At 40.6% G+C, this 24,548-nt stretch overlaps 1 protein-coding gene across 6 annotated transcripts in view; it reads left to right on the forward strand.

The window, feature by feature from the left end:
- Nucleotides 1–24,548, forward strand: part of TLCD4 (TLC domain containing 4) — a 122,455-nt gene that overhangs the window by 41,506 nt on the left and 56,401 nt on the right. For all 6 annotated transcript variants that reach the window (XM_017944924.3, XM_017944911.3, XM_009213366.4 and 3 more), the window contains one exon: nucleotides 22,670–22,835. In XM_017944924.3, coding sequence (XP_017800413.1) covers nucleotides 22,681–22,835 — 155 coding nt within the window. In that variant the 5' untranslated portion in view covers nucleotides 22,670–22,680. The remainder of the gene's footprint in view (nucleotides 1–22,669; nucleotides 22,836–24,548) is intronic.

Raw genomic sequence — 24,548 nt, forward strand, 5'->3', positions numbered from 1 at the left:
AGCATCCTGAACAACCTTCCCAGTATCTTACAGTAGAACCTAGTGACTTTGCCTTACGATGCCACCTCATATCATGTTGCCCAGTGCTAGCCAGGGGTATCATGCCATGGCACTGTTCAGTGAAAGGTCAATAGGGTGAGGTGTAGGCTCATGGGTTTAATCCAGAAATAGCTTTAAGAAGACCTAAAGGGACACATGGGCAAAGAAAAGCATCTATGTGATCTTGTTTCTGGATAATTTTTCCACAAAGTAGTATAGCATATATAATTTTAGCGGAATTGCTATGAGTAAAACCTATAGAATACTAGGTCTGTAACTTTTGAAATCAGAAATGAGGATGTTTTAGATGGCATTAACTTAATGGAATTATAACAATGGCTGGGCAAAATATTTCCCCCCCCCAAAAAAAAACAAACAAAAAAAACACCCAAAAAACACCACCCTATACTTGGTCCACACAACAAGGATGGTACTTGTTCACATCGATCAATCCCATAAGTTAGAAAGGATCAAAGCCACCATGCTAAGAAGTCTTGATAGCATCTTCAAGATTAAACTTGTTAATAGGTTATACAGTGTGAGAATGGCACCAGGGCTTGGAGGTCTACCAGTGGGGTCAGCTTGACCCTGTTTCATAAAGCCAGGAAGAGTTCACTTCCCATGAGTTGTCTGGATCTGAACTTCAATGACCACATTCACCAAATTCTTGCCTTGGGAACGTTGCCCTAAAACAGTTCTTCATTATCAAGTCTGTGGGCCAAGCTTAGGTTTTTTTATGTGACTTACTACACCTGAATTTAAACATGAGGTTGAGGCTACCTGAAGTGTGTGGTGTGATGAAGGCACATCAAGGAGTAGAGTAGATCAAGGAGTTCCATTTGTAACTGTGAACAATCGATGGAGACAACTCACTACCTTCAGACTAGCCCTCGGGTAGAGTGGACCTTAGGTAATAATATAAAAAGCCACCTAGAGAATTTAGAAACTCCTTGGTTGTCTTCTCATTTCGGCCACCAGATTATCCAGTCAGATCATAGGTATAAACAAGCTGCAGGGCCCTTAGGCCAAGGGTTAAATCAAGAAGGAAATGATCATATTCCTTCAAATACAAAATATAATATTTCTGTATGACTTGGCATCGTTGGAGAAATATTAAATAGATGTAACATTTCTTGGTTAAGAAAGGCCTGGTAGGCCGGCCATGGTGGCTCAGACCTGCAATCCCAGCACTTTGGGAGGCTGAGGCAGGAGGATCACTTGAGTTCAGTAGTTTGAGACCAGCCTGGACAACATAGTGAGACCCCCTCTCTATTAAAAAAAAAAAAGAAAAGAAAAAGAGGCCAGATGCAATGACTCACACCTCTAATCCTAGCACTTTGAGAGTCTGAGGCAGGAGGATCACTTGAGTTCAGTAGTTTGAGACCAGCCTGGACAACATAGCGAGATCCCATCGCTATTAAAAAAAAAAAAAAAAAAAAAAGAGGCCAAGCCTCTAATTCCAGCACTTTGGGAGGCCAAGGTGGGTGGAGCATTTGAGGTCAGGAGTTCAAGACCAGTGTGGCCAACATGGCAAAACACCATCTCCACCAAAAAATACAAAAATTAGCCGGGCATGGTGGTGCATGCCTGTAGTTGCAGCTACTTGGGAGGTGGAGGCCTGTGGTTCCAGCTACTTGGGAGGCACAGGCAGGAGAATTGCTTGAACTCAGGAGGCAGCAGTTGAGTTGCAGTGAGCCAAGATTGCTCCACTGCACTCCAGCCTAGGTGACAGAACGAGACACTGTCTCAAAAAAAAAAAAAAAAAAAAAAAAAGGCTGGTAAAGGCTGGTAATACCAAGAACTATTCTTTATTGAGTGGTCTTTTAATCTGTTGCCAAATAAACCATTCCTAGACCCTAGTAGCTTGAAACAGTGATTTATTATTTCCTGTGATTCTGTGGGTTGGCTGGGTAGTTACTGTGTTGGTTACAGGTTCACTCAAGTGGGTGCCTTCAGCTAGAGGGTTAGCTGGGCTGAAGGATCCAAGTTGGCTTGCCAGTATGGCTGGTAGTTGATATTGAGTGTTGGCTGTCAGCTGGGCAACCTCAGTTTTCTCACTGTGGCCTTCATCCTCTGGTAGACTAGACAGGCTCTTGACATGATGGTCTCAGGGCAATTTTCCAAGAGAGTGTTTTTAAAGTCCTACCTAGGCTCTAGAACCCTCAGAGCCTCTCTTCTGTTGTATTCTCTTTGTCAGCAGTTGGCAAGGCCAGCCCAGATTCACAGGACAGAGACATAGACTCCAACTCTAGATTGGGGGACTGGAGTGGCAGTGTCATTGTTGCAAAGGAATTTATGGCCACTAAATGGTTTACCACGAGTGACTGCATGTACCAGGAACTGTGCTAGGTGCATTTAACAGATTATCTCACTTAAGCCACATAACTATCTTGCCATTAGGCATTCTCATCCCCATTTTAAAGAACCTGCAGGTCACAGAGATTGTGTTGTTCTTGCCTAAGGCTACTTGATAAGTATTGGAACTAGGCTTTGATTCTAGGTATCTCTTTAGCTGAGCAGAATTCATCTTAAGAACCCAACAAGTGGGAGAAATATGCTACTTGTTCTTCAGCCCCTCTAACTCAGTTAATACCACTTCCTTTCCTATGGGGAACAGGCACAAGAAGAAAAAAAGAAGGCAGCAGGCAAAGCCATACCTTAGCCATTTCCCTTAACCTAAGGACTTTCCAGAGGTAATGAGATCCATGATTTGGAGGTGAGAAGAACTTCCCTGACTCCATAGGTTCTGACTTCCTAGGTAGCTTGGTGGGTGACTGAGTGATCCCTTTAAAAAAAGAACAAAATTAATTTGGGGAAAATCATACTTTGTCCAGTTTCTCCTTGATTTCACAGAGTTGGTAAAAAAACCAAGAGATGTTCCAAGCCAAGAGCTCCTTTTGTGATCCCTCCAGGAAGGGAAGAGCAGTGATATGGAAATAAGTACATTAGATGCCAGGTGGAAAAGGCAGTCCGCAGAACCTCTCTCTTTTTTCCCAAGAGACTCCCCAGACAGTAGAGAGCCACCTGGCCTCTGCTTCAGCTTCAGGGACTCTTCCTAGCACAGACTTCTTCCAAGGCTGGAGTCTTGTTTGAAATGTTGATTTCCTTGAAGGTGGGCTCTCAAGTTGTATAAACTTCAAAACCTTTACTTTTTATTTGTGCCAGCTACTATATTAATGTGACCTCCCAATTACTATTGTCTTCTGGCTGAAGGCATTCTGATCAATCCAAAATCCAATGGCTGTAACTGTAACTCATAGGTTTAAAAACAAAGACTTCTTTATAAAAGTTTCAAGTGAGCCTATAATCCCAACTACTAGGGAGGCTGAGGCAAGAGAATTGCTTGAACCTGGGAAATGGAGGTTGTAGTGAGCCGAGATGGTGCCACTCTCCCCTAGCCTGAGCAATACTCTGTCTCAAAAAAAAAAAAAAAAAAAAAAAAAATTAAGTGGAGTGAGATGCTAGGAAGCAACATTTGTCACGTAAATCACATGTGTACTCTGAGGCATTAGGCCTAGAAAATGACCTGAATTTCCTAAGGGTAGAATTCTTCAATAAGTTGGGGGTTGAGAAGCAGAGGAGCTGAAGGAAGAGATGGAGAAGGCCTTTTTCCTTTTGGCTTCACTCTGCTTGTTAAGCGTTATAAAAACAAACCCCAAGTAAAGGAATAAACGTAAATGAAATAAAAAAATTTAAAATAAGACAAAAGATACAAAGTTGATGTAAAATAGACGAATTATATCAGATTTCATTTATTTTTAAGTTAAAAGCTAGAACATGTAAATGTAAGCTAGGAAAATAGGAATAAAAGTTTTGTTAAAATCCAGTTAAAATTACTGTACCTATAATGGAAGGGAGAACTAGTTAGGAGTTGTGGACACCAGTGGGAGAAGTGATTTCTTAGGAGAGCAGGGACTTTCAGGGAGGGGTTAAGGAGGTGGGATAGCCTCCTACTTGCTGTGTCAGAATATCTTGGCGTGGGGACTCTGGGTTGTTTGAAAAATCTGTATCAACGGAACTCTTTTGCCCCCACAAAACAAACTATAGAAAGACTACAAAGTCTTCTCTTCTTGTAGGAATAAGCAGAATTGTATGTGTATGTGTGTGTGGTGGGGGTGGCAGGGGAGCCTGGGATATGAAAATTTGAAAGGCACTGTATTGGATCAGAGAGAGATTCCTCGAAGGCATTTAGTATACAATGTACAAGGGAAGACAGGATTATGACAGGCACAGAAAAGTCTTAGATTAAAGAAATGTGTAGCAGAGTTGTGACTCAACTGTCAGAGCAGTTTTCTGAGCTTTGGTAGCAAGGTGGGGGCCAACCCCCAGCCTTTGAGTATGGATACTTTTTTGCTGAGAGTGGATGACACTTACAGAGCTTAGTTTAGAGAACAGGGTTTAGCCTCCTTCCTAATCTGATGTACTGTGGTTGTAATTATTATATACAATTATGAGAAAAATAAAGGCCTATTAGAAATGTGTGAAAAGTTAAGCTTAAATATTTTGTTCTTTGTTATAATCAAAACAATCTGTAATCCAAAAAGATTGTTTCAAGGAGATGTCAATTGCCAGGGTCTCTAGCAGGCAGAATTGATCAGTTTCTCTTTAACTTGAACTCTGTTATATACTCTTGGAGGAGTAGGGGCTGAAGAAATAGGAAATAGAGAATAAAAATATAAAGGTTACCCTTTTTCAAAGTTCAGTATTTTAGTCGACAGGGAGGAACCATAGAGAAATCTTTTTTATAGCCATGAACAATTCCTTGTTAAACCTTAAGTAACATCATTTATCTTAGAAAGGGAGTGTACCAGGCCAGGCGCGGTGGCTCACGCGTGTAATCCCAGCACTTTGGGAGGCCAAGGCCGGTGGATCACCTGAGGTCAGGAGTTCGAGACCAACATGGTAAAACCCTGCCTCTACTAAAAATACAAGTTAGCCGGGTGTGGTGGTCGGCACCTGTAATCCCAGCTACTTGGGACGCTGAGACATGAGAATAGCTTGAACCCCGGAGGCGGAGGTTGCCGTGACCTGAGATCGCGCCATTGCACTCCGGCCTGGACGACAGAGTGAGATTCTGTCTCAAGAAAGGGAGTGTAACTTAATTATATGAACATAGGGCTTCTTCACCTTTCCTAGCTTGGTCTTCTTTTCCTCCCATTTAGTTCAGTTTAAAAAGCAGTACCATGAATATTAGAGGATTTATAGAAGTTGGGTTGACTTTTATGCAGCTGGCTTCCTGTAGACTTTTACACTCATGGTAATGGTTCTTCAACTTGATGCTCAGAAAAGAAAAAGAGGTGGAATGTTTTCTTCATATTATCCTCTTAAGTCTTTTTCCCTATATGTCTCTTCACATACAATTAAAACAACCAAAAGCAAAAACTATAACTGCAGTTAGCTGAGAGCTTTATATACATTGTTTTAGATGCTTAACAATTTTTGCATGATTGAAAGTTGAAAGTGAGTGGTGTGACATTCTTTTTCTTTCTTTAATTTCATTTATTTTTTTTTGAGATGGAATCTCACTCTGTTGCCAGGCTGGAGTGCAGTGGTGCGATCTTGGCTCACAGCAACCTCCGCCTCCCGGGTTCAAGCGATTCTCCTGCCTCAGCCTCCCGAGCAGCTGGGACTATAGTCACGTGCCACCACACGCAGCTAATTTTTTGTACTTTTAGTAGAAACGGGGTTTTACCATATTGGCCAGGCTGGTCTCGAACTCCTGACGTTGTGATCCACCAGCCTTGGCCTCCCAAAGTGCTAAGATTACAGGCATGAGCCACCGTGCCTGGCCTGACAATTATTCTTTACTAAGATTTCAATGTCTTTGGTCATTTTTTGACGTTTTATCAACTTTGAGATAGATAATTACAGTGTACCACCTATATGAAAATGCAAACAAAACTCAGAATGGGTGCAGGATGGTATGCCTTTTTTGGCTAGGGGTTTTTATTTGTTTCTTTTCTTTTTTTTTTGGTATTCACTGTGTTTATTTCTACAATGTTGCGTTTTTTTCTTTCGTTTTTATTAGTTCTAGGGTACATGTGCACAAGGTGCAGGTTTGTTACATATGTATAGGTGTGCCATGTTGGTGTGCTGCATCCATTAACTCGTCAGTTACATTAGGTATCTCTCCTAATGCTGTCCCTTTCCCTTCCCTCCACCCCACAACAGGCCCTGGTGTGTGATGTTCCCCTTCCTGTGTCCAAGTGTTCTCGTTGTTCAATTCCCACCTATGAGTGAGAACATGCGGTATTTGGTTTTTTATCCTTGCGATAGTTTGCTGAGAATGATGGTTTCCAGCTTCATCCATGTCCCTACAAAGGACATGAACTAATCTTTTTTTATGGCTGCATAGTATTCCATGGTGTATATATGCCACATTTTCTTAATCCAGTCTATCATTGATGGACATTTGGGTTGGTTCCAAGTCTTTGTTATTGTGAATAGTGCCGCAATAAACATACGTGTGCATGTGTCTTTAGAGTAGCATGATTTATAATCTTTTGGGTATATACCCGGTAATGGGATGGCTGGGTCAAATGGTATTTCTAGTTCTAGATCCTTGAGGAATTGCCACACTGTCTTCCACAATGGTGGAACTGGTTTACAGTCCTGCCAACAGTGTAAAAGTGTTCCTATTTCTCCACATCCTCTCCAGCACCTGTTGTTTCCTGATTTTTTAATGATTGCCATTCTAACTGGTATGAGATGGTATCTTATTGTGGTTTTGATGTGCATTTCTCTGATGGTCAGTGATGATGAGCATTTTTTCATGTGTCTGTTGGCTGCATAAATGTCTTCTTTTGAGAAGTGCCTGTTCATATCCTTTGCCCACTTTTTGATGGAGTTGTTTCATTTTTTCTTGTAAATTTATTTGAGTTCTTTGTAGATTCTGGATATTAGCCCTTTGTCAGATGGGTGCATTGTAAAAATTTTTTCCCATTCTGTAGGTTGCCTGTTCACTCTGATGGTAGTTTCTTTTGCTGTGAAGAAGCTCTTTGGTTTGATTAGATCCCATTTGTCTATTTTGGCTTTTGTTGCCTTTGCTTTTGGTGTTTTAGTCATGAAGTCCTTGCCCATGCTTGTGTCCTGAATGGTATTGCCTAGGTTTTCTTCTAGGGTTTTTATGGTTTTAGGTCTAACATTTAAGTCTCTAATCCATCTTGAATTAATTTTTGTGTAAGGTGTAAGGAAGGGATCCAGTTTCAGCTTTCTACATATAGCTAGCCACTTTTCCCAGTACCATTTATTAAATAGGGAATCCTTTCCCCATTTCTTGATTTGTCAGTTTTGTCAAAGATCAGATGGTTGTAGATGTGTGGTATTATTTCTGAGGGCTCTGTTTTGTTCCGTTGGTCTATATCTCTGTTTTGGTACCAGTACCATGCTGTTTTGGTTACTGTAGCCTTGTAGTATAGTTTGAAGTCAGGTAGCGTGATGCCTCCAGCTTTGTTCTTTTGGCTTAGCATTGACTTGGCAATGCGGGCTCTTTTTTGGTTCCATATGAACTTTAAAGTAGTTTTTTCCAATTCTGTGAAGAAAGTCATTGGTAGCTTGATGGGGATGGCATTGAATCTATAAATTACCTTGGGCAGTATGGCCATTTTCACGATATTGATTCTTCCTATCCATGAGCATGGAATGTTCTTCCATTTGTTTGTGTCCTCGTTTATTTCGTTGAGCAGTGGTTTGTAATTCTCCTTGAAGAGGTCCTTCACATCCCTTGTAAGTTGGATTCCTAGGTATTTTATTCTCTTTGAAGCAATTGTGAATGGGAGTTCACTCATGATTTGGCTGTCTGTTTGTCTGTTATTGGTGTATAAGAATGCTTGTAAGTTTTGCACATTGATTTTGTATTCTGAGACTTTGCTGAAGTTGCTTATCAGCTTAAGGAGATATTGGGTTGAGATGATGGGGTTTCTGGATATACAATCATGTCATCTGCAAACTGAGACAATTTAACTTCCTCTTTTCCTAACTGAATACCCTTTATTTCTTTCTCCTGCCTGATTGCCCTGGCCAGAACTTCCAACACAATGTTGAATAGGAGTGGTGAGAGAGGGCATCCCTGTCTTGTGCTGGTTTTCAAAGGGAATGCTTCCAGTTTTTGCCCATTCAGTATGATATTGGCTGTGGGTCTGACATAAGTAGCTCTTATTATTTTGAGATACGTCCCATCAATACCTAATTTATTGAGAGTTTTTAGCATGAAGGGCTGTTGAATTTTGTCAAAGGCCTTTTCTGCATCTATTAAGAAAATCATGTGGTTTTTGTCTTTGGTTCTGTTTGTATGCTGGATTACGTTTATTGATTTGCATATGTTGAACCAGCTCTGCATCTCAGGGATGAAGCCAACTCGATCATGGTGGATAAGCTTTTTGATGTGCTGCTGGATTCGGTTTGCCATTATTTTATTGAGGATTTTTGCATCAATGTTCATCAGGGATATTGGTCTAAAATTCTCTTTTTTTGTTGTGTGTCTGCCAGGCTTTGGTATCAGGATGATGCTGGCCTCATAAAATGAGGTAGGGAGGAATCCCTCTTTTTCTATTGATTGGAATAGTTTCAGAAGGAATGGTACCAGCTCCTCTTTGTACCTCTGGTAGAATTCGGCTGTGAGTCCGTCTGGTCCTGGACTTGTTTTGGTTGGTAAGCTATTAATTATTGCCTCAATTTCAGAGCCTGTTATTGGTCTATTCAGAGATTCAACTTCTTCCTGATTTAGTCTTGGGAGGGTGTATGTGTCCAAGATTTTATCCATTTCTTCTAGATTTTCTAGTTTATTTGCATAGAGGTGTTTATAGTATTCTCTGATGGTAGTTTGTATTTCTGTGGGATCGGTGGTGATATCCCCTTTATCATTTTTTATTGTGTCAATTCGATTCCTCTCTCTTTTCTTCTTTATTATTCTTGCTCGCAGTCTATCAATGTTTTGATCTTTTCAAAAAACCAACTACTGGATTCATTGATTTTTTGAAGGCTTTTTTGTGTCTCTATCTCTTCTGTTCTGCTCTGATCTTAGTTATTTCTTGCCTTCTGCTAGCTTTTGAATGTGTTTGCTCTTGTGTCTCTAGTTCTTTTTATTTGTTTCTTTGGCTTGGTAAATAGCACATCTTCTACAGTGACATGCTTATTTACAAATGACTTAGAGTTTGCAGATAGAGCGTTTTACATGCTAGAGTGTTAGGGGTACTGATTGTGGTAAATAATCAATCGGTACTTCTGCAGTTGACAAGAATATTAAAGTATAATTACAGGTTATACATGGAACTTTTGAATGTATATCATGTTACAAGGAGTTTACAGTAGATAAATATACTCCATTTATGATGGTACTTTTTGCTTTTGGACATATTTGGAAGTAAGATACTTTTGAAGTCAATATACTTTCTTTTTTTTTTTTTTTTTTTTTTTTTTTTTTTTTTTTTTTGAGACGGAGTCTCGCTCTGCCGCCCAGGCTGGAGTGCAGTGGCCGGATCTCAGCTCACTGCAAGCTCCGCCTCCCGGGTTCACGCCATTCTCCTGCCTCAGCCTCCCGAGTAGCTGGGACTACAGGCGCCCGCCACTGCGCCCGGCTAGTTTTTTGTATTTTTTAGTAGAGACGGGGTTTCACCGTGTTAGCCAGGATGGTCTCGATCTCCTGACCTTGTGATCCGCCCGTCTCGGCCTCCCAAAGTGCTGGGATTACAGGCTTGAGCCACCGCGCCCGGCCGAAGTCAATATACTTTCATGCTGTAGTACTATGGTTGTCAGTTCAGAAAATTCTTTTTCTAGTATTGTGATTACCCTGGTAAAACAAGGAATCTATAACACTAGCAGAATGGAAAACACATGTAAGAGTATGTCTGCTATTATAACTGTGTTATTTAACATATTAATTGAGCGTAAATTACGTGGAAGACATTGTGTTGAGCATGGAGATTTAATGGTGAGGGGAAAAATGGCCATATTTCCCACCCTTATGGGGCATACATTCCACTGTGAGAAGGAAACATCTGTTTAAGTCTCAGCTGTAAAGGAGAGGGACATGCAGCGTGAGGGCAGATAATGGGGGAATTAACCTGTTGACAGAGCTCAGAGAAGAGAGCTGAAGAAGCATGGGTGTGAACTTGGGAGTGGAGGGGTATGGATGGGAGTTAGGGAATAGGATGTGCACAGGCCTTGTGGAAGAAGGGAACATGGCATCTTAAAGGAAGAGAAAGAAGGCCATGTTAGCTGGAATGCAGTAAGTGAGGGTAGGTGCCAACTGAGACTGGAGAAGGTGGAGTCCTTCTCATAAGAGCATTGAGAAACAAATGAAGGTTTTAAGTTGAGGGTAGGTAAGGAAGTGACATGATCAGAGATGGCTTTTAGAAAAGAATCCCCTGCAACCCTCCAGTCTGTTCTTCACTCTAAGGAGACCAGTTTAGAGACAGTCCAGAAATGTGATGGTAGTAGCTTGAGAAGAAAATGCCTTTTTGATAGTTATTTAAGAAGTATAATCCATTGGACTTAGTGATAGATTGGATATGGTAGCAGAGTTGGAAGGTGCAGAAAGCAAGTTATCAAGGGTGACTTCTGGGTTTCTGGCTGTCAGATCTGAATGTATGGTACAATGGGTTGGCTATGGTTTGTCCCCATCAAAATTCATGTTGAAATTTGATCTGCAATGTATTGATGTTGGGAGGTGGGGCCTAGTGAGAGGTGTTAGAATCCTGGGGGCAGATCCGTCATGAGTGGCTTGGTGCCACTCTTATAGTAGTGAGTTCTCGTTCTGGCAAGAGTGGATTAGTTCCTTTGAGAGTGAGTTATTATAAAGCCAGGATGCCACCCAGGTCTTGTCTCTTCACACATACCTGCTTCCCTCTTTGACCTTCTCCACTATATTATGACGTAGCACAAAAGTTTTTGCCAGAAGCCGTGCCCCTTGAACTTCTCAACTTGCAGAATCGTGAGCTAAATAAACCTATTTTCTGTATAAATTATGCAGTCCTGGATGGGTGTGGTGACTCACACCTGTAATCCCAGCACTTTGGGAAGCCAAGGTGGTTGGATCACTAGAAGCCAGGAGTTGGAGACCAGCCTGGCCAACATAGTGAAACCCTGTCTCTACCAAAAATCCAAAAAATTAGCTGGACGTGGTGACACACATCTGTAATCCCAGCTCTGCTGGAGGTTGAGCAACAAGAATCGCTTGAACCCAGGTGGCGGAGGTTGCAGTGAGCCGAGATTGCAGCATTGCACTCCAGCCTGGGTGACAGAGTGAGACTCCGTCTCAAAAAAGAAAAAAAAGAAAAAATAAATTATGCAGTCTCAGATGTTCTGTTATAGCAACACAAAACCGACTAAGACATTTGGTGAGAACCATTCACTGAGATGAAGAACCTAGCTGAGGACCAAATTTAGGGGTCAGGTTATGAGCTTGGTTTGAGATGCCTTTGAGACACTGTGTAGTAATATCAAGTAGCAGTAGGCTATATACATTAGCTCAGAGGAGAGATCTAGGATGAATATTTAAACTTTAGATTTTTCTACATCTAAGTGGTAACTGAAGCCGCAGTTATAGGTGATATCACATAGGAAACAAATAGATAGAAGATGGTCTGGAGTCTTAACTCTGTTATTATTTAGTGGCCGGGTAGAGGAAGTGTGATGTTATGGAAGTACAGGAAGAAAGCATTTCAAGGAGAAAATGGTCAGCATCTGATGTTGCGGAGAGGTCAGGTAACATGAAAGCTGCACATAGAAGTCATTGTTAACCTTAGCAACAGCTATTCCAGGAGAGTGATGTGGATGGGGACAGAAGTGGAGTGTGGTGAAATGTCAGATGAGAAATGAGGACGAAATACAGGCGAATATTTCTAGAACTTTGTCTGTAAAGGAGTGGAGAGAGAGAGAACACAAATGTAAAAGTTCAAGCAAGAGAGAGAAACTTTATGTAAAAAGAGGATTGAAGAAGAGGTTGTAAATCTGTTGATTTTTGTTTTTGCTGAGAACTTGAGCCTGTTTAGGAGCCAATAGAAAGGCCATTTGAGAGGGAGAGAGTAAAGGATAACGTGGAGCAAAAGATTCCCAAGAAGGCCAGAAAGGATGGATCTAAAGTGTGCAAGTTAGAGAGGCTGACCTTAGGTGGGAAGACAGATAGTTAGAGATGGAGGTAGATTGTATAGTTGGTCGTGTGGGATAGTGAATGTTTTCATACGTTGGCTTCTACTGTTTTGTGAAGTAGGATGGGGGTCATCTGCTGAGAATGGGGTAGATGGATGGTGTTTTGAAAAGAATAGGGACAATTTGGGAATTTTATTGTGGACTCTGAGAGGGTTGGTTGGAGTGGCAAATGGTTGGAGTGCAGGGTAGTGTTGAGGGCTGTCTGATCCCTCTGTAATTCTCACACACTGGCTTCAATCTCTTCTGGTGTGTGACTTTCTGCAACAGAGCTCTGATTGTTCTGTACTGATTGCTGAGTAAATAGTTGGGCATATCCAGGATTAGGATTTTGTCAACTGTTGGCAATGGAAAGGGAATTTGGGTATTAGAGTGCTGTGGAAATGATGGACTTTGGAATGTAAGCTGATTAAAGAGGGATGTACAAGCAGGATAGGGCTAATGGGTTGGGCAAAAGTTGAGAGGTCAGTGGACTGATAATGTTGTAATACTGCAGAAGCTTAAAGGAAAGAAGGCCCTGGTCAACAAAGGGAATACTTGAAGTGTTATTTTGGAGGCAGAAAATGATGCGTAGGGGACAATAAAGGTTCATGGGTGGGTAAGGTGGCATGGAAGACCTGCCATTCCAGGTGAAGATAATGGACTGGGTTGTCTAGGAGATGTGGAGCCATCAAATGAGCAGGAAGATGGCAGGGCTTGACGACATCAGTGAGCCAGGGCTAATGTCTTTGAGTAAGCAGAAGTGATTGGGAGATTAGAATATAACAGTGAGGAAAGGAAGAGGTGGTGTAACTGAATGGCAGGACCCTAAAAAGGATATGAGTGTTTGCAGTGGACAGGGGACTGGAGGAATAAGGCCTGAAGTGGGACAGGTACCAAGGCCATCTCCTGACTCCAGTGTGAGAGACTGCTGCTTGAGAGGGTTGCAGGAGAAGAGGGTGTCTTCAGCATGCTCAGAGGAGAGGCCGAGGATATGACACTACTTTCTGGGTGTAGAGCAGCAGTTCCAAGGGACCCAGTGGAAGGTTGTGGGAGGTGGAGAGGGTGATGGACTGGGAAGGAACTTTGAAGCAAAACAGAGGTACTCAAGTGGTAGAGGATAGATCTCTGCAGTGGGCACTGCCTACATTTTAAGTGTTGACTGATGAAAAAAGGCATGAGTTAGGGGTCTAGGACCTGGTGGCTGTAGGATGGTTTTGTTTTCCTTGACTAGAGTGACAACAGGCCCAGAGGTTGTATGTCCTGTGTGCTGCTGGAGTTGGATGACGGTAGAAGCAGAGACTGGGTGCACACCATATGCTGAGTACTGTTCTAAGTGCCCAAGAAACATTATATCATTTATTTCTTACTACAACCATGTCAGGCTAGTACTGTTGATATCTCTGTCTTACAGATGAGGAAACTGAGGTTCTGTTAAGGCAAGTTTAGTAATTTTTCTAAGGCTACGCAGCTAGCAAGTGGTAGAACTGAGACTCAAAATCAAGACTTTGGGCCTATGTACTTCCCATCATGGTATATATACTTAACATTTCCTTCTCTGTGAAATTATGGTTTTTAACATAACTGAGAGAATGTTGGGAAGTTAATGGAATAGGAATTGTCTTTCTGATTACCAAAATTAAGTTCAATTCTAGACCCCAAATCTTGTTTCCAGAGTCCTCTAAAGGTTAGGCTAGGGCCCCTGCCTTCTGCAGACATCTCTCCCAGCTGTTCTTTTACCACTTCCGTGATAGACACTTGGACACTTCTAAAGGGTTAGAGGGTGGTTAAGTTAAACTGCCCACTTGTGCAATTTTGAGTAATGCAGAGTAAGTTCCCGCTCTTATTTTTTTGTACACTTTTTTTTTTTGACTTAGAGTCTACCTCTGTTGCCCAGGCTAGAGTGCAGTGGCCTGATCTTGGCTCATTGCAACCTCCGTCTTTCAGGTTCAGGTGATTCTTTTGCCTTAGCCTCCCGAGTAGCTGGGACAACAGCCGCATACCACCACCACGCCCGGCTAATTTTTGTATTTTTAGTAGAGATGGGATTTCACCATGTTGACAAGACTAGTCTTGAACTCCTGACCTCAAGTGATCCGCCCGCCTTGGCCTCCCAAAGTGCTGGGATTACAGGTGTGAGCTACCATGCCCAGCCACAACACTTCTTTAAATGTTCAAGGAATGCTCTCAAGTTTGTTTTGTTTTGTTTTTGAGACAGGGTCTCACTCTGTCACCCAGGCTGGAATGCAGTAATGTGATCTCCACCTCCTGGGCTCAAGTGATTCTCCTACCTCAGCCTCTGGGTAGCTGGGATTACAGGCGTGCACCACCACATCTAGCTAATTTTTGCATTTTTTTGTAGAGATGGGGTTTCACCATGTTGCAGAAGACTGATCTTGAACTCTTGGGGTCAGGTGATCCACTGGCCTTGACCTCCCAAAGTGCTGGGATTATAGGCATGACCCACTGAGCCCAGCCTGCTCTCAGGTTTTCAAGTTTTTTTTTTTTTTTTTTAAGAAATCTTATTCCCAAGATAACATTATTCAGCCTCTTAGCTCTTTACGATATGATACTATTTCTAAAGATTACCATCTTTACACCACTCTAAAGGTACTTTGGTATGTAATTAATTGGGAGTATATGGGACTGATACTTGATCAAAAGATGCACATCTATTCTTTCTGAGTATAAATGAGCCTGAAATTTGTTTTTTTTTGTGTGTGTTTAGTATCTTCATTTTACTGTTGTCTTTCATTGATTTGTGTCATTTACAATGCTAAGGTCTTGTGTATATGGCTATTATGCCAAGTCCTATACTTTGGTATTGCCTTTAAAAGTTTTATTATATTTTGCCTTTATGATTGGGATTCATTATTTTAGCTAATAAAGATAATTTCAAACCTGATTCTGTTAACTTAATGTATTTGCTGTCTTTCCCACCTCTGTTATATGCAGCTTAAGTAAACATACAAATATTTACAAAAAATATTTACTAAAACAGGACCAAAATAGAGAAAATCATATAAAATATCAGGAGATATTTCTCAATTCTACTTTGGATCATTAATTTACATGCTGCTTCTAGTTTTTGGCTAGCTCTTGGGCTCACTAACTTTGTTAATCTAGCCACTTCTTATTTTTTTTTGGTATTATTCATAAGGCTATCATGAGAAACTTTCAGAACTTTGCTGGAATCAAGGTATCCTTCACTTGGTATTCTCCAATCTACTAGGATTTCTTGATCAGTTATTTGTAGAGGTAAGGTATAGGAAGGAATCAAGGATGACTGAGCTGTTCCAGGTTGGAAGATGGGGCAATGTTGTGGGTGGCCGTGTCATTCATTGAGGTATGGCACCACGGAGAAGGGCTGCTTGGGGTTAAGTTCAGCTTGGGCCAAGTAGAACCTGTGGCACCTCCGGATGCCCAAATGGAGCCCATCCAGAGGGTGGCTGACCATTCAGGGCTGGTGCATGGGGGGTGGTGAAATCTAGTTGCACACAGTATAAGCAGTGTTGAAGGTGCAGGGCACATAGCCAGGCAGAACCTATAGTATGCAGAGAAGAGGTTCAGGTAGTGGGAGTTGCGGGGAGGTAGTAAACATTGCCAAGTTAAAGGTGTTTATGCCTGATCGCCTTCATTTTCTTGGTCAAATGGGAAGAAACCTCATCTATTTTAAGAGGGAGAACTAGAGATTTGAGAGCAGTGAATATTTGGAATCAATGTGGGAAATAGGAGAGGGAGCTTACCAGGGATGGGAAAAGGAATGCTAAGCATTAGTGGAGCATTCTTCCCACCTTCCCCCTTCTTTGCTGCTCTTAAAGACAAACACACAGACCCTTCACCCTTCTTTTTGGGGAGTTTTACTGCAAAACACTCCAGCAGTGGTTCTCACTGGGGGATTCTATTAGAAAATGAAGGAGTGGGGTTATGTATGTGCATGGAAGTGGCACTGGTATTTTGACATATTCTCTAAGGAATTTACAAAGGAATCACAAATGGGGGAAATGAGTGAGTGATTGTGTTTTGGTGGGGAGGGGCTGGTAATCCTAACCTCACTTAGTAGAACTCAGTCTTTTTTTTTTAAAGTCAATTTCCTTTAAAATTGCCCCTTTCTCCCTTCCTCCCCTCATCCCCTCTTCCCTCCTCCTCTCCTTCCTGCTTTCCGTCCTCCTCTCCTTTTCTCTTTCCCTCTCTCCCTCCCTTTGTTCCTTCTCTTTCTTTTTGAAACAGGGTCTTGCGCGGACACCCAGGCCGGAGTGCCATGGTACACAATTATAGCTCACTGTAACCTCGATCTCCTGGGCTCAAGTGATCCTCCCATCTCTGCCGCCTGAGTAGCTGGAACTACAGGAATGTGCTACCACAACCAGCTAATTTTTCTATTTTTTGTAGAGACGGGGTCTCATTAATGTTGTTCAGGCTGGTCTTAAACTCCTGGCTTGAAGCAGTCCTTCTACCTGGGCCTCCCAAACTGCTGGAATTACAGGCATGAGCCTGGCTGAGAGCTGACTCTCTTGGGCTCCAGCCTCAAAGCATCTTATTGGGATTTTCATAGAAGAGAAGATGTTCTCTTGGTTTACCTCGAATACTTTTGGATACCTTCTCAGTGTTATGTGTCACCTCTCCTGGGCATTTATTCCTTGGAAAGCAGGGAGCGTTCCCTTAGCACCCTGCACTTACCACTTCATGTGGTGAGGATCAATTTCTTTGTATCCCTACTGACTGTAAGCATGTCTCCCTATATTGTATTCCAGCACAGTGCCTGACTCATGGTGGACCAGAGACAGATGGATGGACTGTTTTTTGATGTGAAGACTGAATCAGCCCTGGCAGTGCTGTTTCCCAGGGCCCTGTCTCTGGGAGTCCTCCTGCTGGAAGGGAAGGGCTGTCATAGCTGATAGTTAAGAAATGTACAGTCACGCATTGCTTAACAATGGGGATACATTCTAAGAAATGTGTCCTTAACACAATTATATCATTGTGTGAACATCATAGAGTGCACTTAACACAAACCTATACAGAACAGCCTACCACACCCATGGCTATATGACATAACCTGTTGCTCCTAGGCTGCAAGCCTGTACAGCATTTACTGTACTGAATACTATAGACAGTTGCTACACAATGGCAAGTATTGTGTATCTAAACATAGAAAAGGTACAGTTGAAAATGTAGTATAAAAGATTAAAAATTGGACCAGGCACAGTGGCTCATACCTGTAATCCCAGTGGTTTGGGAGGCTGAGGTGGGAGGATCACTTGAGGCCAGGACTTAGAGACCATCCTGGGCAACATAGTGAGACCCAGTCTCTACCAAAAAAAAAAAAAAAAAAAAAAAGTGAGCTGGGTGTGGTGGCTACGTGGGAGGCTGAGGTGGGAGGATCACTTGAGCCTAGAAGTTTGAGGTTACAATGAGCTATGATTGTACCACTGCACTCTAGCCTGGATGACAGAGTGAGAACCTGTGTCCAAAAAAAAAAAAAAAAAAAAAAAAAAGATAAAAAATGGTACACCACCTCTGTGGAGCAATTACTGTGAATGGAGCTTGCAGGACTAGAAGCTGCTTTAGGTGAATCAGTGAGTGGTGAGTGAATGTGGAGGGCTAGGACATTACTGAACACTACTGTAGGCTTTATAAGCACTGTACATTTAGGCTACATTAAATTGATTTTAAAAATTTATTTCTTCAATAAATTAACCCTAGCTTAGTTTCTTTTTTATTTTATAAACTTTTTAATTTAAACTTTTGATTTTTTTTGTTTTTTTGAGACAAAGTTTTCGCTTTTGTCACCTAGGCTGGAGTGCAGTGGCGTGATCTTGGCTCACTCCAATCTCCGCTTCCTAGGTTCAAGCGGTTCTCCTGCCTCAGCTTCCGAGTTGTTGAGACAACAGGCGCGTGCCACCACGCCCAGCTAATTTTTTGTATATTTTGTAGAGACGGGATTTCACCATGTTGTCCAGGCTGGTCTCGAACCCCTGAGCTCAGGTGATCCACCAGCCTCGGCCTCTCAAAGTGTTGTGATTACAGGCATGAGCCACTGCGCCCAGCCTTTGATTCTTTTTAATAACACTTATCGGAAAAAAAACCCATTGTGCAGCTGTAGAAAAAGATTTTCTTTATATCCTTATTTTATAAGCTTCCTTCTATTTTTAAAATTAAATTATTATTTTATTACTTTTTTGTTAAAAATCTAAGACTCAGACACACACATTAGCCTAGGTCTGCATAGGGTCAGAATGATCAATATCACTGTCGTCCACCTCCACATCTTGTCCCACTGGAAGGTCTTCAGGGGCAGTAACACACATGGAGCTGTCATCTCCTAAGAGAACATGCCTCCTTCTGAACTACTTCCCGAAGGACTTTCCTGAGGCTGTTTTACAGTTAATGGTGTGTGTGTGTGTTTTAATAAATAGAAGGAATACACTGTAAAATCATGATAAGTATAGTGTAGTAAATGCATAAGCCAGTAACATAGTCATTTATTATCATTATCAACTATTATGTACTGCACATAATTGTATGTGCTAGACTTTTATATGACCGTCAGTGCAGTAGGTTTATTTACACCAGCATCACCCCAAACACGTGAGTAATGTGTCGCACTACGGTGTTATGATGGCTATAGCGTCTCTAGGTGATAGGAATTTTCAGCTCCATTGTAATCTTTTTTTTTTTTGAGACGGAGTGTCGCTCTGTCGCCCAGGCTGGAGTGCAGTGGCGCGATCTCGGCTTACTGCAAGCTCCGCCTCCCGGGTTCGAGCCATTCTCCTGTCTCAGCCTCCCGAGTAACTGGGACTATAGGCGCCCGCCACCACGCCCGGCTAATTTTTTGTATTTTTAGTAGAGACGGGGTTTCACTGTGGTCTTGATTTCCTGACCTTGTGATCCGCCCGCCTCGTCCTCCCAAAGTGCTGGGATTACAGGCGTGAGCCACCGCGCCAGGCTCCATCGTAATCTTATGAGACAACCATTGTATATGTGGTCTGTCATTGACTGAAACATTGTTATGCAGTGCATGACTAAACTTCAGACCTTTTCATGTTTTTCCCTACTAAGAAACCAGTGTCAATTAAAGTTTGTGTAAACCATCTTGAATGAAAAGTATAAACATTATTTCATTCAACAGGTCTCTGGAAAAGTTTCTTTGATGTCCGTAATTCCTGTGAATCAAGATGGACTAATTATATTGTAGAGTTCATGTCTAGACATTCTTGTAAATTGCTACACATGTATTTCCCTTATCTGTTTGAACTGCTCTTCTCTAGGCCAAATAGTATCCTTCTGCCAGCTTCTAGCTACCTGTAGAGGTATATGAAGTAGGTCTGCTTTTCCAGTATTACTGTATATTCCTGTACTTAATAATCACCAAACTCTTAAAGGCCCTTAATATATGTTAGTAATGAGCATCCTTTGGTTTTATCACTTTTTACCATTTTTCTTGCCTGATTCATGCATTAAAGTGAATGAACAGGGGTAGCTGCTTCTTAACAGAAGCCTTGGTTTTCTGGGGAAATTTGTAAAGATCTCTAGATTAGTTCTTGATTTGGCATGACTGATTAAGCAAGCAGCTGTTTACTAAGAGGCAAAGCTGAGAGTAGAACAATTTAATTGGCTTCTATCTGTTGAGCTTTTAATGGAAGTCACAGCTTGAATATATGGAGCTCTTTGTTTTTAAATGAAACATTTTTTCAAAGGGAGACTCTCAACATATATCCAAAGTCTTACCTGAAAATAATTATGTTCAAAATATAATATTCATCCAGTAAACTCGATTTTGTGGGGGAGAGGGGATGATACATTTTTTAATGGTGAATTATTTGAGTGCTTTTAAATACATTAGTTAAATGAACAATTCATAAAATGGATAAGGTACGATATGTTTTATGACACCTTTTAACATTCATGAAATAAATGCTTTGTATACATTGAATTTTAACAAACTAAACGAGCAGCCCATGCCCACCTGCTGCTGTAGGATCAGCAGAGAGCATACAAAAGTCTTCAGGGCAAACCTCCTCACATTTAAGATTAGATTCTCCATTCTCTTCTGATTACTGATTGTCTTTTTTTCCCAATTTTGTGTCCATCTGGCCTCCAGATACCTATTTGCTTTAATCTTACAAAAGCATTATTCTCCTTACATCCCACTTAGCAAATTATGGTGCTGCTTAATTTATGTACAAAACTTTTATGTATTGTTTGGTTAATATTAAACCTAGGCTAAAAGGCCACAAAGTAAAAATTTAATACCCAATAAACATATGTTGAATTAAAAAGAAGTAAAAGAGCAGTAAAGTTAATGGAGTCTCATAGAAAAGAATTGTAATATCAATATTTTTACCAAGCACGTGCACGCGCGCGCACACACATACACACACAAACAATGAGGAAAGAATTCATTATAGGCATATGAATTCTGTCGGAAGGGGCCCTGTGGGAGACTGATTCTTATTACGATATCCTGGTCGGGAGGGATTATGAAGTGGGGTTATTGCTAGTGCAGTCAATGACTTGACTTTTCTCTGGTGAATTGACTTCAGTAGGTGACTTATTTCTTTGCATTAGGCAGCTGGAAATGTGTATTGATTTATTTCCTTTTCATTTGAGGATCAGCTCTATCAAAGATGGAGCCATAGAAATGCTATATTTGCTGGATATGAGCAAATGCTTTAGTGCCTTTTTTTTGAGTCTGAATATTCCTAAGATTTTTAGGAGCCAAATAAAGTTCAGCTCAATGAGATAGAAAACACACTTTGAGTGTGCATATATGCATAATACTGTTCTTTCTGCTAACTTGATTGTTAAGACCTGAAGCTCTTTTATAAAAATCTTTTTTTTTTTTTTAAAGGGATAAAAAGCCCTGCAGGCCTTTTGCTCCAAGAACGTGTGTGATTGAAGAGCATGTTTTTAAAGTTAAATTCTCATTTGTGCAGTGACAGTGTTAGCGGTGGAGGGTGTTCAGGTTCTTGGCATTTTGAACAAAGTATTGGACAAAATGCACAAACAAAGCAAGGAAGGAATGAAGCAACAAAAGTAGACATTTATTAAAAATGGAAGTACACTCCACAGGGTGGGAGTGGGTTCTTCCATAGAGGCTCAAGAGCCCAGTTACAGAATTTTCTAGGGTTTAAATACCCACTACAGGTTTCCCATTGGCCACTTCTTGTACACCGCATGCAAATGAAGTAGTGGCCCACAACCAGACTGATTGGTTGAGGAAAACAACCAATCAGAGGCTGAAGTGAAATTACAAAGTTACACTTCTAGGCCGGGTGTGGTGATTCAGGCCTGTAATCCCAGCACTTTAGGGCGCTGAGGTGGGCGGATCACGAGGTCAGGAGTTCAAGACCAGTCTGGCCAACATGGTGAAACCCCGTCTCTACTAAAAATACAAAAATTAGCCAAGTGTGGTGGTGTGTACCTGTAATCCCAGCTACTGGGGAGGCTGAGGCAGGAGAATTGCTTGAACCTGGGAGGCGGAGGTTGCAGTGAGCTGAGATCAATAGCACCACTGCACTCTACCCTGGGGGCAAAGCAAGACCCCATCTGGGGAAGGGAATGGGGGGTGGGGGGGAGGGGAAGTTACACTTCTGTGCAAAGGAAGACTTGGCTGGCAGTTAGTCAGATTGGTTGGGGAAAGCAATCAATCAGAGGCTGAAACCAAGTTATAAAGTTGCACACTTATGTAAACATCTGATTGGTTCTGGAAATCAATCGGAGGTACTTTCAGTTTTCCATTTGCCACTCAGAAAAGTGGGGGAGGGGCTTGCAAAGGAGGTAACCTCCAGTTATATTGTTACTTAGGTGTGTAAAGTTGGGCCTTTCTGTTTGATTTAGTTTTAGGAAGTCAGTATGAATCAACCTTAGGTTCCCCGCCTCGAGACCATATTGTCTTGCCTCAGCAGTGCTATGGCTCTTTTCTAAGACTGTGATCTTAAGATTTTAATTTTGTTTTAAATGTTGTTTGTCCTGCTGCAACATGAGTTTTTTTATTATGGAATTATTTTTTGTTTTGTTATTGCAGGCAGTGTTAATTCTATGATATTTGACTTGATTGTTTCTTAGAAATTATGTAACCAACTGTTTCATATCATAGATGAGAAATTGAGGAATAAAGAAATCAGGTGATTTGTCCTACACTTAATTGAAATATTATTAAAAGAATACTTTTTACTGATAGTACCTGAAATTCCCTGTTAATGTTAAGTCTTAGATAATTTTGAATATCATGATGTTAAAATTATAAATGACACCTATAATATTGAGATCTTTAAGATAATAGATTCTTTCTTTTATTCTGAATACAAACATAAGATACATGACAAATAGATGGTAAAGGTGAAGAAATATACAAAAGGCCAAAAATTCTTAGTTTCTTTATATTCTTACATTTGTTCTAAATTTTAAAAATTTCTAAAATTACAAGACATATTTCTTAAAATAAAAAAATTTACTCTAGGTTTATTATGAGATAACAATTTATAGCTGTCATTTATCTTAACAGGTTGAAGAAATATGGAGATCAACACAAAACTGTTCATCAGTGTTATTTGTACCAGCTTTTTCACCTTTCAGCTTCTTTTCTACTTTGTAAGTTACTGGTTTTCAGCAAAAGTTTCTCCAGGTTTCAATAGTCTCAGCTTCGAAAAGAAGATTGAATGGAACTCAAGGTAAAGCATATGAAAATGTAATTGATGAAAAGAAACTAGTTTATGAGATAAAATTATTTAAAATATTTCAAAAAAGTATTTCATTTAGGGTCTAATGTAAGGCCACATTTTTATTTGATCTTAGGAATAAAAGGAGAAACAAGTAGATGATCTCACGCAAAAAAATTTTTTTTAAGAATTGATATATTGAAAGATATTAGGATAAATTTATTTAAGTTTCTGAGGAAGTGTGTGAAGATGAAGTAGACTCCAGTGAAGATGAAGTAGACTCCAGCTGACTGTGGATGAGTACTAGTACTTTCATGTTCTTTGAAATATTTATAACAAAAATATTCTTTGGAAATGAAGATGGAAGAAAAAATTAGTCGTACTTTTGAGTAGCTTATACCATACAGCATTGGCCAACTTAGTCAGACCTGGGGCAGTTAAACGCTATACACCAGGGAATACAGTGTACAGTCAGTGCATATGAACCTTTTAATGAACTTTGCATTATAATTTAGAACCCTCCAGCATTTATTATTTTGTTACATAATTTTAAAGTAAAAATTTCTTTTTAGTTTTTTTTTTAAACAAAAAAGTAAATAGAGAAAGAATTAGACATCTGTTGATATAGCAATCTGAAGTTTTATTTTTTATTTTTATTTTTATTTGTTTATTTTTTTGAGACAGAGTCTCATTCTGTTGCCCAGGCTGGAGTGCAGTGGCGCAATCTTGGCTCGCTGCAACCTCCGCCTCCTGGGTTCAAGCGATTCTCTTGCCTCAGCCTCCCGAGTAGCTGGGATTACAGGCATGCCCCACCACGCCAAGCTAATTTTTGTGTTTTTAGTAGAGACAGGGTTTCACTATATTGGCCAGGCTGGTCTTGAACTCCTGATCTCAGGTGATCCACCCACCTTGCCCTCCCAAAGTGCTGGGAGCCACTGTACCCTGCTAGAGTTTTAAAAAGTTGGTTGCAGTTTTTTTTGTGTGTGTGTACAACGTATTAATCTCACAAGATTTCAAATACAAAATGGCTCTGATGACTGCTTCACTTGCTTTAGAGCATTTTATGTCCCCAAACATCACTGTGCATTTGTAAACCTCAGTGAGTAAGAGCAGCCATGGCCATATTTTTTGTTGTTGCTATTTAGTTGAAGTTAATACACTTACCATAAAATGGATTCAGCAAGTCTCTAAAGTTTGCTATAATTATCTTTCATTGAAATTTTCTTTTAAAAGTCAAGAAATTCTGTCAGGATTGAGTGTTTGAGAATGGTCATATCTGATTTGAAATTCCCTGTCTTTCTTTGAACCAAATTGTTTTGCAGGCATCTACTTTTATGATTCAGACTGTGAATTTAATAAGACTCTAGTTGTTTTCTTTTGCACTTTACAATGATGTATCAGGTTCATACATGCCAAAGTTCACTCAAAAAGCAAGATTTATTTCTCCACATATTTTCAAAAAATAAGCAGTATGATTATTTTGTCTTAAGACTAGCACAAAAATATTGTTCAAATATGTTATACTAGAGATATCATTACTTTAAAAAATCTTTTCTAACATATGAAGATAGATGGAATGGTAGGAAAGAGAAGGGGGTACATATATTCTCTGATTAAATTTTGAACTATTTTCATTTCCTCTTTACTCTGGTTAGGATAGGTAAAGGCATTTGAATGTTGGGTAGCTGCAAGTCAAAGAAATAGGGAAGGCTACAGAGAGATAGA

The sequence above is a fragment of the Papio anubis genome, chromosome 1 (assembly GCF_008728515.1).
Source record: "Papio anubis isolate 15944 chromosome 1, Panubis1.0, whole genome shotgun sequence".
Lineage (NCBI taxonomy): Eukaryota > Metazoa > Chordata > Mammalia > Primates > Cercopithecidae > Papio > Papio anubis.